This window comes from Amblyomma mixtum, chromosome 10, assembly GCF_055824585.1.
Source record: "Amblyomma mixtum isolate Tamu chromosome 10, ASM5582458v1, whole genome shotgun sequence".
NCBI lineage: Eukaryota > Metazoa > Arthropoda > Arachnida > Ixodida > Ixodidae > Amblyomma > Amblyomma mixtum.
In genome coordinates this window covers 72,832,656-72,845,617 of record NC_143021.1, presented here as the reverse complement: position 1 = coordinate 72,845,617, position 12,962 = coordinate 72,832,656, and the positions used below count along the sequence as shown (strand labels likewise).

General features: G+C 45.2%; 1 protein-coding gene and 1 long non-coding RNA gene across 5 annotated transcripts in view; one reads left to right on the top strand and one right to left on the bottom strand.

Annotated features, from left to right (window-relative positions):
• Nucleotides 1-256: 256 nt before the first annotated feature.
• Nucleotides 257-12,962, bottom strand: part of LOC149326106 (uncharacterized) — a 29,952-nt gene continuing 17,246 nt past the window's right edge. For 3 of the 4 annotated variants that reach the window (XR_016286431.1, XM_089563928.1, XM_089563930.1), the window contains exons 4-5: nucleotides 4,135-4,252; nucleotides 257-3,499 (exon numbers count right to left, since the gene is read on the bottom strand). Coding sequence is in view for 2 of the 4 variants with exons in the window: in XM_089563928.1 (XP_089420054.1) it covers nucleotides 3,380-3,499; nucleotides 4,135-4,252 (238 nt within the window). In the remaining 2 variants the exon portion in view is untranslated. Of the gene's footprint in view, nucleotides 3,500-4,134; nucleotides 4,253-4,762; nucleotides 7,662-12,962 lie in introns of those variants that run through there. The other variant, XM_089563929.1, reaches the window with a different exon arrangement.
• On the top strand, nucleotides 11,496-12,317 carry LOC149326108 (uncharacterized). Its single transcript, XR_016286393.1, has 2 exons — nucleotides 11,496-11,568; nucleotides 12,171-12,317. It is a non-coding gene; the product is annotated as an uncharacterized LOC149326108 (long non-coding RNA).

The window sequence follows — 12,962 nt, the reverse complement described above, 5'->3', positions numbered from 1 at the left end:
TGTGATTCCATCCCTTGGAAAGGAGTTTTCGGTTTGTTTGGGCAAGCCTGATAGGTGCGTTTAAAATCCGCTCTGGTGCTCGAGCATAAGTGACAGGTTGGAGATTTCTCCCCCCTATGTATGTATTACACTCCTTCACTGCAAGAAAAAAAAAACAGAACACTTAAAATGCCTAGTGGCGTGTGCACATGGAGTGTAATTGGTTTTTTGAGGATGATTAAGGCAGCTTGATAAATAGTAAGCAAGTCTAACTCAGAGTTTCCACGAGGAGAGTGTTAAATTAATGAACTGGAACTATTCATCACCAATATAATGATAAAACAGGTTGCAAAATGTTGATGAAATCAGAGTAATTGCAAGTGCCTGTGAATAAAATTTAAGCCCCCTGAAAAATAACCGTCTTGTACAGCTTTGCTGGCTAATTTCTCTTAAAATTCAAGCAGAAGTATGAAACCAAACCAAGTCAGGTGGAAACAGGCTGCTATTCTTTTTTCACACTATAAGAATAATTTTTTTTTCTGATTACCACCAAGTAATATCATTAGTGCTGTATGGTATGTGATGGCATCGCAATTAGTGCTTTGAAGTTATTGGGTAGCATGTACTACATTCCAGAAAATAAAGGTACGGAAATCTGCACACACCACTGTCAAGGAGAGAGGCTGCCATTCAGCAGAAAACCCAGTGTTATGCAGCCGGCATTGTGTCAAAAAACATGCTTCACGTGTGGATGTCTGCGGTGAGTCACTGAAAAGAGGATTTGTAATCTGAACCAAACGTCAGCACACGTCTGAAACTACTTTAGATTTTACGTACAAAAAATCAATATATTTCTGTCTAGCCGCCGCGGTGACTCAGTGGTTATGGTGCTCGGCTGCTGACCCGAAAGATGCGGGTTCGATCCCGGCCGCGGCGGTTGAATTTCTTTGGAGGAGAAATTCTAGAGGCCCGTGTACTGTGCGATGTCAGTGCACGTTAAAGAACCCCAGGTGGTTGAAATTTCCGGAGGCCTCCACTACGGCGTCTCTCATAGCCTTAGTCGCTTTGGGACGTTAAACCCTATAGACCTAAACCTAAACCTAAATAAATTTCTGTCTGCTTTGAAACCCATGACCGCTGCATCGCCAGCCAGGCACGCTACCAACTAGGCCATGTAGGCACATTGACTTTGCTTAGGTACAAAGGGGGGGGGGGGGGAGAGTGATGTGTGGGTGCTGTTGGCTTAATTTGAAGCTTAGTAATGTAATCACTGCAGTGAACCAGAGATGTGCCAATTAGTGAGAAACTAATTACAGTAACATTATGTAGGTGAACTGCAGTGTGGAAGAGTTCAAAGACAAGAATGTGGAACCTGTGTTGAGGCAATTGTGATAAATGTGTGAACACGAATGAAGAACAGCGACTGTGTGTGTGAAGAGAAACCGCTGCAGGGAGCCGTAAACACTGTCGCGCCACACCCGTGAATGCTGAGCTTAAGTGTGCCCCCGTATAGTTGGGGAGCGAGACAAGTTGCAATGCCTCTTTAGGTGCTGCAATTTGCCTAAAAGGAGTGAGGTGTCTCTTACATGCACAGTGAAAAGTTTGTGGAAGCCATTATTGGCAAAATAATTAATTTCCATCACTGATCCTAGAATTCATTAGGCAGCCTAACTGCGAATCATTACCTAGTGCAACATTACATATTGACGAATATGTCTCGTCTACAAAGATAAGAATTTTTTCGGGACAAACCTGTCTTTCATAAACGTTTGACAGTGGTGTATATGCACATTAGTGTTGCCTAGTTTGCAAACCGAAGTAGCCAGCAGTTGCCTTTGCTAAACAGAAAAATAGCAGCACATACACTGGTATGGTCCAGTCACACTAAGGGTGTAGAAGGAAAACAGGCTGTCTAGGATTTGTCTTAAAATGACCAAACAGCATCCCCAATTTATATGAAGCAAAGTGCAAGGGGACGAGTCAATGGAAATGGGATCTTACAGAGTTTCTGTGGGAGGACAGATGGGCAGTGATCTTCCAATGCATGCATTCAAGGTTGACAGCCCAGCACAGAAAAAGATCCCGGACCACAAATCATGGAAAGAGACAAAGATCCCTGACCTGGGAAGACCGTCGAGTAACCCAGAAAGATCAATAAAGTTTACCACTACTACTGCTACTACTACTACTACTATTATGATCCATTTCCAGCTGAATTATTGAACCTGATCATGCCCTTCCAGCTACAAAATGCCATTTGGAGCTTTATCATTGAAACACAAATTACGTCCAGCTGCATAATTTTTACTTCCAGTTACCTTCAACTGAATTAATGTACAATTTGTAGGTTTTCGTCAGGGGTACAAATTTCAACTAGAAGATGGGAATGGGTACACATGTCAAAACGCTGGCCAGGCCATTTTCATCTGAGAAAATGACCATGAAACAATTGCGTGACTTTTCCTTCAGGAAAAATAGTTCACTGCTGTATAACTATGTGCAGCATGTGAAAGAAGGAGTCGAAAGCAAGCACACAGAGGCAACCAAATGCCATGAGGCAAAGCATGTTATGATCTTATCACACAAACAGTGCCACACAAGACGCGTTGCACCCTGAAGAAGGGATGCTGTAAATGACTAGAGACACAGTGACCATGCTGTATGTTGAGCATGTTCTGGACTGCTGGCTCTCAACAAACACCAAAGCAAATAGAAAAGCACTGGTGAAAGCATGTCCAGTCAACACTCTGGTGCTAGAAGGAAAACATTTTGGTGCCTTCCTGTCTTTCACTGAACTTAAGCACCAAATAAAATGTGCATTGTGTACAAGCAGAACACATAGGGAGGCACCACACGAAGGAACGGCACTTCTTCACAATCACCAAAGCATGTGTTGAAGCACACACTCAGCAAGTTGGCAGACGGCAGACTGAAAACACTTGGGACACTTCCTGACACACAAAAAACTGCAGCACCAGACAAAACTAATTTCTACTGTCATGGATACCAACAATATGGTCCTATTTAAAGAACAGCACCAAAATGATGAAGACTTCACCGGCTGCCTAGCAGGTATCAAACTTGAAGCAGAGAAAATGTACGCTGATTGCTTGTGGCATAGCTACACGTGAAAACCACAGCAGTGAGTGCGATTCCCACACAGCTCATCATGCACTTCCTGTCTGTCAGATAGAATCCAGATGGAGCTGGGTCCTCCTCCTTGTTGTAGATGCTGGTGGTCCTGCTATTATCACCACTTGCCAGTGGTGTCATGGTCCTGCAGCTGAGTGTGGATGAACACGTTGTGTTGCACAATGCAAGCTGTGCTGACCTTCGCAGAGAACTCTTGACAATGCTGTACCATGACCATGACACCTTTCCAGACACCTCATGTAATCGTTCAGGAACCCGGTATGGCCACCCAGCTAGGCAGCCAGTCCAGCCGAGGGTGAGCGAAGATGAATCTGATATCCCGGCTCCTGAGCACATGAGACCCCATGGTGAGGGTGGTCCGCCACGTCTGCATAAAATGCACACCATCAGCTGCACACTAATCAACGCTGTGCACTGAAATCTCCCAACGAGCTAGACATTGTGTTTCAAAATATGTGAAACTGTTGAAGCCGCAAGTTCACCTATAGTCTAGTTTTACGTATAATATGCTCCCTGCAAAATCAATCATTAGTATCGAAACAAACTAGTCATATAGCTAGAGGTACTTGATGGCAGATTTCCCAAACTGATGGACACAAATAATTATTAGAGTGTTTTATACTCACGAAAACCACTAAAGAATGCACTGCAAGAAAGGGCACAAGTTTAACTGTTCATGACTACCTTGAGTTTTTTAGTGTATGCATGCTTTTGCATTTTGCACGAATCGAAATGAGGCTACCTTGACACTGTGGTCACTAAGAGAAATCCAAAGCCACAGAACAACACTGCATGTCACCCACACCTATCTCCGCTGTCACCTGAAAAGTAGAGACATGATTAATTTACATTATTTTCATGTGTGGTTCTATCTACACTGTTCTTCCTTGCTCAATAAACTATATATAAATGCAGACAGATATCATTAGCCAAATACAATCTTACTGCAGGCAAACATGCTAACCCTTCATGCCTGCCACAACACACTAAGCATGTGCTCACCAGTTTGACGATTTCCATGCGGGCAGCACATGGATGGAGATTACACATAAATGGGGCATGGATGGATCCCGCACAGACTTCTTGTGAGCTGGAACCTTCACCGGCAGGAACTCCACACCTGTAAATAAAATGTACAAGACTCATATATATTTGTTTTCCGCGTGCCCTTAGAAAAATAATTTTTTTCGCCCTCCTACGGCCATTTCCAAGTGACTGCTGTGTAACTGATAATGTAACACTGTTATGGAAATTTCAGCTTGAATAGTGAAATCACTTTTGTGTGCTTCATTAATAATGCTTAAGCCAGGTTATAGTATTCTTTTAGGGTTTCATGAAATTTTTTTCCACACTTAAGGAAACGACACCTTCCAGCTGATTTCACCTATGCTGCCTTTCACATTCATCAACACCAAAAACAAAGAAATCGACCAGCGTACTAGGATGCTAGGCTTTGTTTTCTGAACTTGTGCCGTATGCATGAACTGAAAACAGTATGATGAAAAAAGCAACGCGAAATGCCGAATAAAAATTTCGGATTCGCAGCATGCATCCTGCATGTACTTCTGTGCTTGTTTTAAAGTCATTTCCAGCATGCATGCAAAAGGAATGAGAATGACGCTACACATACACGGATGTCTCGTCCAGAAGCCCAACACATTCCTGGAGTTTGTTGCTCGGCCGCGCGAATGCCTGTCGGGTCATCCACTCATCACGCGCGCAAAGCCCATCCGTGCAGCGACTTCACTTCACTTGACTTTATTTTCCACGTTTCACAGTTGGCGATCGCCCCTCAGAGCTCGACAGTTCGGCACTGCTTCTCGCCGCAATGCATCCTTGCATAGCCACCACATCGTATGCCCCGTCAGGTGACTGCACAGACGAGCTGTCTAGTCAGAGACAACTCGAAAGCATCGTGGTGACCTCGAAAGTCGCCCACCTTTCCCACTTCTAGGGTTTAACAAATGACGAATGAATGCAAGGAGCAGCAAATCGCAGCGCCGGCACCGCCATTCGAGCAATTTTCGCGCTTGACTAACCGCACGGACGGATGATTTCTCACTGCGAGCGAAGGGTTGCAACGGGAGAGCAGTTAGCGCCCCTATGTGGCTGTACGCTTAAGCCTTCACTATTAACGCTCAAAAGGGTTGCTTATTTCAGATGTGCTCTTATAACGCCATATCATTACATTGTGCAATCAAAACAAGACTTTTGTAAACTTAGTTTTGTCTTGAAATAAATACCCGTTAAAATGCGGCTACCTAACGCCGTATAAATCAGCATCTCACTAACTCATTTGCATGATTCGGACACCTTTCGCCGGGCGAAATGATGGCGGCGAATTTCAGACATTTTTTGCAATGGCGGCACAACGTAAATGTGATGAAACGTCATTCTGACGTCACACCAAAATGTGTGCCTATCACGTGCTTTACGTGATATTGTTCCAACCAATCAGATTCTAGGAAGTTGCCATTTGTGATGTGCAGCTATTTTCTCCAAATTGGCAAGTCGAGCGCAAGTGCTCTCGCACGGACCACTTGTAGCTTCTTTTCCCTTCACAATCACATATATGCACCAGCCAGGCACCAAGAATAGTGCTGCGAAAATGCATTTTCAATGCCACGTCAAATCGACGTCACCGCGAAAAGTGCTGCTGTAACCGACCCTGATTGACAGGCCCATTGACGGAGATTGACACTTCTGACAGCCAATCAGAGAGGCAATATGGCGCCGATAGGCGAATGTGAATATCGAGAATCGGGCCCCAGAATGCAACGCTTCTTGAGAAGTCACTCGGGAGATGAACTTCAAGGAACATGCAGTGAGTGAAAACAGACACAGGAGAACGGTGGGTCTGAAAATTAATATGAGAAAACTAAAGTAATGTTCAGCAGTTTACAGTTGGTAGCGAGGTGCTGTCTACGTATACTTAGTGCAGGTAGTGACTGCAGATCTGGATCACGAGAGTGAAATTACTAGAAGAATGAGATGGAGTGCATCTCTCAAATCATGAATGGCCGTTTACCAATATCCCTTAAAGGGGCTGCCAAACAATGCTTGAAGAGATGCCGGCTATACTTCGGGTGGATTCTATATGTCACATTCATGCTGACTCAAAAAAAGTTACAGAAATCGATGCACGGGAACGGGAGTTATAATTTCAAAATGCAAGTAAACAAAATGCTGCCCTCAACTCGATTTTGGTGGGGCTTGGCATTTCCATTTCGCTCTCGCAGTGAAGACATTGGGAGGAACCAATCGAAACAGCCGATCTGAGCACGTCGCGATGTTTGCACATCATGGTTGCCTGTACGCTGTTACTCATTCTTGCCAAGGCTGGCAGCGCCCTTTCCATGGTTACAACAACCATGTGAATGCCCAGCTGGCCCAGCGATGCTTCATCGTCACGTCGATGGCGCAGAAGGTAACATTGATCAATGGGCTTCCCTAACATATTAAAACTCAAGAAGCGGGATACTTTTTAGCATAGCGTGTGCCGCTACCGCCCCCGCGTACCGTGCCCTGCCACTGCGCAGTGGATGGATGGATAGGAGCGCCCCCTTTGAAACGGGGTGGTGGCTATTGCCACCATGCTCAGCTTTTCTTTATTATTTTTTGTTTACTGTGTTGGCAATTCTCATTAAGATTCGCCATCATTTTTACCTACGGGTTCCTACAATTCTAACCTTATGCCACATCTCTGCTTTTCAGCCACCAATTCTCCAATCGCTTTTTGCTGACTTCCACTGCAGATTTATTTACATGACCATTGTTATCTTTAAACCCTAGGGCCTCAGGAAGAGCGACTGTGCCTGCATCGACATCCGGATGGATACCATCACATTTGATTATGAGGTGTTCAATTGTTTCCACAGATCTACCACACACTGCACATGTGTCATCTTGTTCGTTAAATTTCTTTTTGTAGCTGCGCGTTCTAAGACACCCTGACCTAGCTTCAAAAAGTAGGGCACTGCCTCTTGAGTTATCATAGAAAAATTCTTTCCTGATCTGCCTTTTCCAGTATCGATATAGTTCTACGCTATGTTTGTTCTCCATTGAATTCATCCAATTTTTAACTTCCTCGTTTTTAACCTGTCGTTTAATGCTCTTTCTTTCTCCGTCCTCATGACCTGCATACTTACTGGTTAGTTTTCTAGTTCTTTTCCGCCACTGTGAGTCAGTGATGACGGAAACGTGGCGCCATCTGGCGGCCGCGCACGGTGATCCTCAACCTGCCGATGCGCTGTTCAACAACAAGCTTTGCTGAGATGCGCACTGGTGAATGTGAAACGAATGTCTTTTTTTTTTCTCTTTCATAGACATGTACAGAGAGGGACAAAGTCCTGCGATGCAGAACAATAGCCAGAGCCTCTGGTGGTTTTTATTTTTGCTTCCTTTGAAGTGTTTTTACCTAAGGCAACCGTGTTGGCTTTGTTGATCTAATACAAACCCAAAATTGTGCCAAAACGTATATTTATTTATTAACACAGTCTCCAGCATATCTACTGTTGGTGTTGATGAATGTGAAAGGCAGCATAGGTGAAATCAGCTGGAAGGTTAGGTTAGGTTACTCTCTTCCGCAGAAGGAGTTACTTTCATACCTTGAAAATAGCATCGACAAATTTGGCTCTGTAGCTTTCCAGAATGCAGCCGGGATGAGTGTCAAGTCGTTTTTAGAAATGCTTGGATCCACTTACGTAACTTGGAATAACGAAATATATTTCAAAAACAAGGTGTATGCATAGGTTCCTGCTTGGCACCCATCCTCAGTGACATTTTTTTAGTCCATCTTGACAACATGTTGATGTGTCACCTGGCAGAGTTCAATGCCGTAAAAGTGTTTAGATATGTAGATGATTATTTAATTCTTTTTGATGATAGCAATGATTCTTTCCAGGCAGATGTAACGCAAGCATTGTTAGTCTTTCAGAGATTGTTCGAACCACTCGAGTTAACGCATGAGCTGCCGACTAACGACACAATCCGGTTCCTAGATTTAAGTATCACGTGTACGAGAGATCATATCTGCTGGACATACGATCCACGAGGCAAAAAAAGTGTCCTCCGTTCAACTCGGCACATTCTAAACTAGTAAAACGTTCCATTATTAACCTGTGTTTGACAAATGCTTTGCAAAAATCCTGTCCACATACCATGGAGCGCAGTTTTTATCAACAGACTGCAAGGTTGGAAGAAAGTGGTTATCCGGAGCAGATCATCATCTCGGTGGCTGAACGAATCTACAGGGAAGTTAAGAGTAAAAGCAAGGGAAGTGTGAAAGCTTCGGCTGAGAGTCAACAAAAACGAAACCTGGTTGTAGTACCCTATTTGCACAGCATCTGCCACAATTTGAAACGAATAGGCAAAAAAGTGAAGTTGAGAGTGCTGTTTTCAGCCCCGGAAAAGCTGTAAAAGCTTTGCAAGCTTACTCAGACGTGTGGTACACCACGTGTGCAGTGCTCCAAAAAACACCGGTCTCCGTTTGTACCTTGTACCAAAGGTGTGGTGTACCAGATTCCGTTAAGCTGCGGGAAAGTCTATATAGGACAAACGGGCCGATGCCTTAACGATCGACTCCGAGAACACAACAATAATTATGACAATCTGCGCAAGAGAAACATACGAGAAGGAAATCTCGCTGTGCACTGCAGCGAATGCAATAAGTGCATACTACGGTTCCAGGACACTACGATTTTAGGTAGAAGCAGCGATCAGACCAAGAGGGAGATTATCGAGGCAAAAGCCATCCGACAGAAAGGGGACATGTGCGTCAGCGGTGTGTAATTAGTGCTCCTGGATAAAGAACTTGGATTCTTGCAGGCCGCAGGCGCGTACCCGTAAATTTCGACACTCTTTAAATAATGGGTTTTATGCTGTTTTAGTTAATGTGTTTTTATACCGTTTCAGTCCTGTTTTTGTCTATTTTCTTTTTCCTTTTACTTTTTGTGACAACGGGAGCCCATATACAGCTTCACCCTGCTTTTGCATTTCGGTATCATAGTTTTTTTCTATTGTTGTTCCTTCACCGTTGTTGATCATGACACCCTTTAGTTAGTTTAAGCGGCACGTGTCTTTCAGTGTTTTCCATTCATGTTTTTTCAGGGTTTTTATCTAGAGTATCAGTGATTTTAGATGGCACATGTAGTAGGACGTTTTGACATCTTCTGAGTCACATGCTAAAAATTTTTGTATAAAAGTCGCTTATTTTTCCAATAAAGCTCAGTTGAAAGTCAGCGCTGTGTTTCGTTCCCTTTTCTGTCCGTCCGTGTTTCGTGTGCGCTGCAAACACCTACAGCATGAAAAACCAACTAGCCCAAGAAAAGACGATTCTGAAGTTCCTTGACTTTTTGAATGCAGCTTCCTGTTCATGCTGCCAAGTCCAACTAGCATTCATATTGAGAAGGGTGCGCATCGGAGCAGTGATTTCCGAAATATGAGGCAAGAACCTGGCAAGATGATTTACCATCCCGAGTAAACGTCTGACACCTGCAACGTCTGTGGGAGGTGGCATTGCATACACTGCATCGATCTTGCCTGGGTCTGGCTTGATGCCTTGTGCTGAGACGATGACACCTAGGAAGGAGACCTCGGAGACCCCAAAACAAAACTTGTCTTTGTTCAAGGTGACGCCTGCAGTTGCAAGACGAGTCAACACTTGCTCAAGTCTTGCATCGTGTTCCTGCTTGGTACGTCCAAAAACAAGAATATCGTCAATCATGTTGACAACACCCTCCTGACCTTCAAGGATTCTGGCCATTTGCTTTTGAAAATACTGTCATGTTGTAGTGACGGAAGTCCAGCGGTCAGGACGACACCAGAAATACTTGCAAACGAAGCTCTTTATTTGGACTGACTTGCGCCCGCAAAAGAACTGACTCACTCGGTGGCGGCGTAAGCAACAAACGTGCTCGTCAATCGTTGAACTACGAATGCTTGCTGCTCGTGGCATCGTTCATTTTAAAACCGGCAAGGAAACTTCGAGATAACAGGTCGAGATCATCTAGAGTAATCTGGAAACACGTAGATAAAGCTCTTCATGGCTGGGATCAATCGAGATTAGTCCGGTAGCTTCTCGCGTCACGCGTCACGAATAAAAATGATAACACCCCTTTCCTGCGGCCTTGCGCGAAAGAAAAGACACTACAATAATACGTGGAATTACCCCCCTCTCAAAGAAGCATCATCTCGATGCTTGAAAATGAAAATAAACACGGAGAATGCAAACTTCGAGTGCTTTTAGCGTTCATAATAAGGTTTAAGGGCAGCGGTAAAGCTTCAAGTCTGGCTGTGTCGTCGTCGGTGGTGTCGTAGTTTTCGTCGTCGTAGGGGTCGTCGTCGTCGTCGTCGTCGTAGGGGTCGTCGTAGTTCTCTTTGTAGTTGAGGCTTAGTCTTGTGTTTTCATCGATGGAGGATCTTAGTTCTTGCGCTCAGAAGCAACCTCACCTCCAGAGGCTGCTTTATTCAGTTTAACCTTTCGGGGGCTGGGGGAGCGTCCACGCACTGCGTAGCCTCGGCTAGGAGATACATAGCGCGGTGATGATGGGGACGGGGAACGTGATAGGCGGCTTGGCGATGAGCATTCTTCCCGACGCAAAAACTCTTCGATTTCGGCTGGTCGCTGGCCGGGTCGGGTTCGTGGGGCGTCGTAAGAGAACCCTCCCAAGCAACCATAGATATCCGTCGGACGTACGTGCTAGATCCGAACGTCCTTTGCCGAGATCGGACGTCCATCGGACGTACGAACATAATCCGATTTCGGATATCCGTATTCGTACATCCGTCGGACGTACGGACAGTGTCCACTTTTGTATATCCGCATGAGAGACGAGGTGTACGTCCGAAGGATGTAAGGCCGAGTATTTTCCCAGGCCATGAGTATGGATGTTTTTTATTTCACAGAAAATTCGCGTCTTTCGTGTATGTATACTGTTTTATTTGCATCAGTTGGAGGGTTTGACGCGAAGATGTTTGTAAATTTTTGCGATTCCACTCCTTCCTGCAGTGCAAGAGCCGCCAACGAGCTAAATTTATCTAAGAGGAGAAGCAGGTGTTGCAGAATTTTGCAAGAACTCAATGACTAGATTTATATTTATAAAACTTCTCCAAATTAGTGGAGTTGTGCGACATGTTCACCGTTTTGCTAGCTAAACTTGCCATTGAAACCATACGCAAGTATTAGTAAGTATCAAAACCATCAGTACGGCTCCGTAGCGCTGTTGTTGGTTTGTCGCGTAGTGTTGTCGCGCAAGAGCTTTATAGCTCTTTTATTACAATGTGTGGCTTTGTTCGGTCTGTGGACGAAAGTAGTATGTAACTTAAGCAATTCGAAAGATACGGGAAGCGCCTGAAGCTGTTCAGGAACACCGGAATCCCGTACTGCATCGACCTTGGTTTAAAGAAGGCTTAGTGCACATGTGATTGCCTACGAAGGTATGTATCCAGTACACTTCTTGGAACTTGCTTCTAGGACAATGCAGCATGCTCATATAACATTCGTTCACAGGACAGTGGGAGCAGTAAGCGGGAGGAGATGGCTTCCACAGGTGTGTGCTGTTCTCACACTTTTGGGAGCCTACATCACACAGCTGCGGGAGCCCTCAACTCGCGCGGCTAATTCCCACTGTTCTTCAAAGTTGCGGGACGGAGTATTTTCGCATCTTGTTAATTTTTAAGGCATCGCTAGGTTCACTGTGACTAAAGAGTGACAACGCGCGAAAGGCAGACCATAGGAAGCACGTGTAGTTCGCAACGGAAGCTTTGCGGCTTTCTGTGCACAGTCGCGTACAGTGCTGCGCAGGTTAGTGCCCTAAGGCCCGCGAGAATAAATAAAGAACAGATACATTGTCAAATATGGTGTGGAAAAGTGAGCTGTTATTGCCTTATTCTTATTGAGGTGTTTGTTAAAGTGCATTGTCTGTTATACTTGCAGCATTAAACACTTCTATTAATTGGTTCCAATGTTTTTACTTGGGCTGCTGCATTGTGCCATTTGTTTCACGTGACTGATGTTTGCCGCGTTCTTTTTATTTCAGAAATCCTGTGGGTGGGAAGATTACGGATGTGTGTCCCAAGCTTGCCACATTTGAAGAGTCACATTTAAGAAATTTTCCGAATATAACCCATTGCTCTGCTGATGTATCATCAACCACAATAAAATATGCGTGCTATGCATCAAATTGTTTTTGGTTTTATTGCATCGCGCGGAGTGAAAAAAGCACGCATGCACCATATATGCGAATATTCGAGAAAGATCCGCCAATGGACGTACTCAACTGGACGTCCGTCGACGGGCGAACCGTATACCTTTGGCCACCTTTCGGACGGCCTACGGACGTCTACCGGCTGTTTGCGGATGTTCAGCGGACGTACAGAACATCCGAAACAGACCTCTGTCGGCCGTCCGAAGGATATCGGTGGTTGCTTGGGCTCGGATGCCCATTCTCCTGTATGGGCAGTACCGGAGAATGTGACGGGCATCTCCGCAGTGGAAGCATAGTGGGCGGCGCTGGTCGGGAGTTCTCCACTCGTCGCATTTCCTAGGCCGTGTGCGACGCTCGTAGGACGGGCGATTTGGGGCGAGAGGGCGGCGCTCCAGCGCAGCTGGCTAACGGCGATAGGGGTTTGGGTCCCGTCGTCGAGGTACAGGACAGCGCACTGCTGCGGCATAAGTCATGGCTCGAGGCTCCAGAGGCTGCGTGGTAGACTGGAGTCAGGTCTTCCGGTGAATAACTCAAAGGGCTGGCGTCACGACTTGCTGGGGGTGTCCGGTACATAGAAGGCAACCCAGCACCTCCACCAGATGTCACGTTGTAGTGACGGCAGTC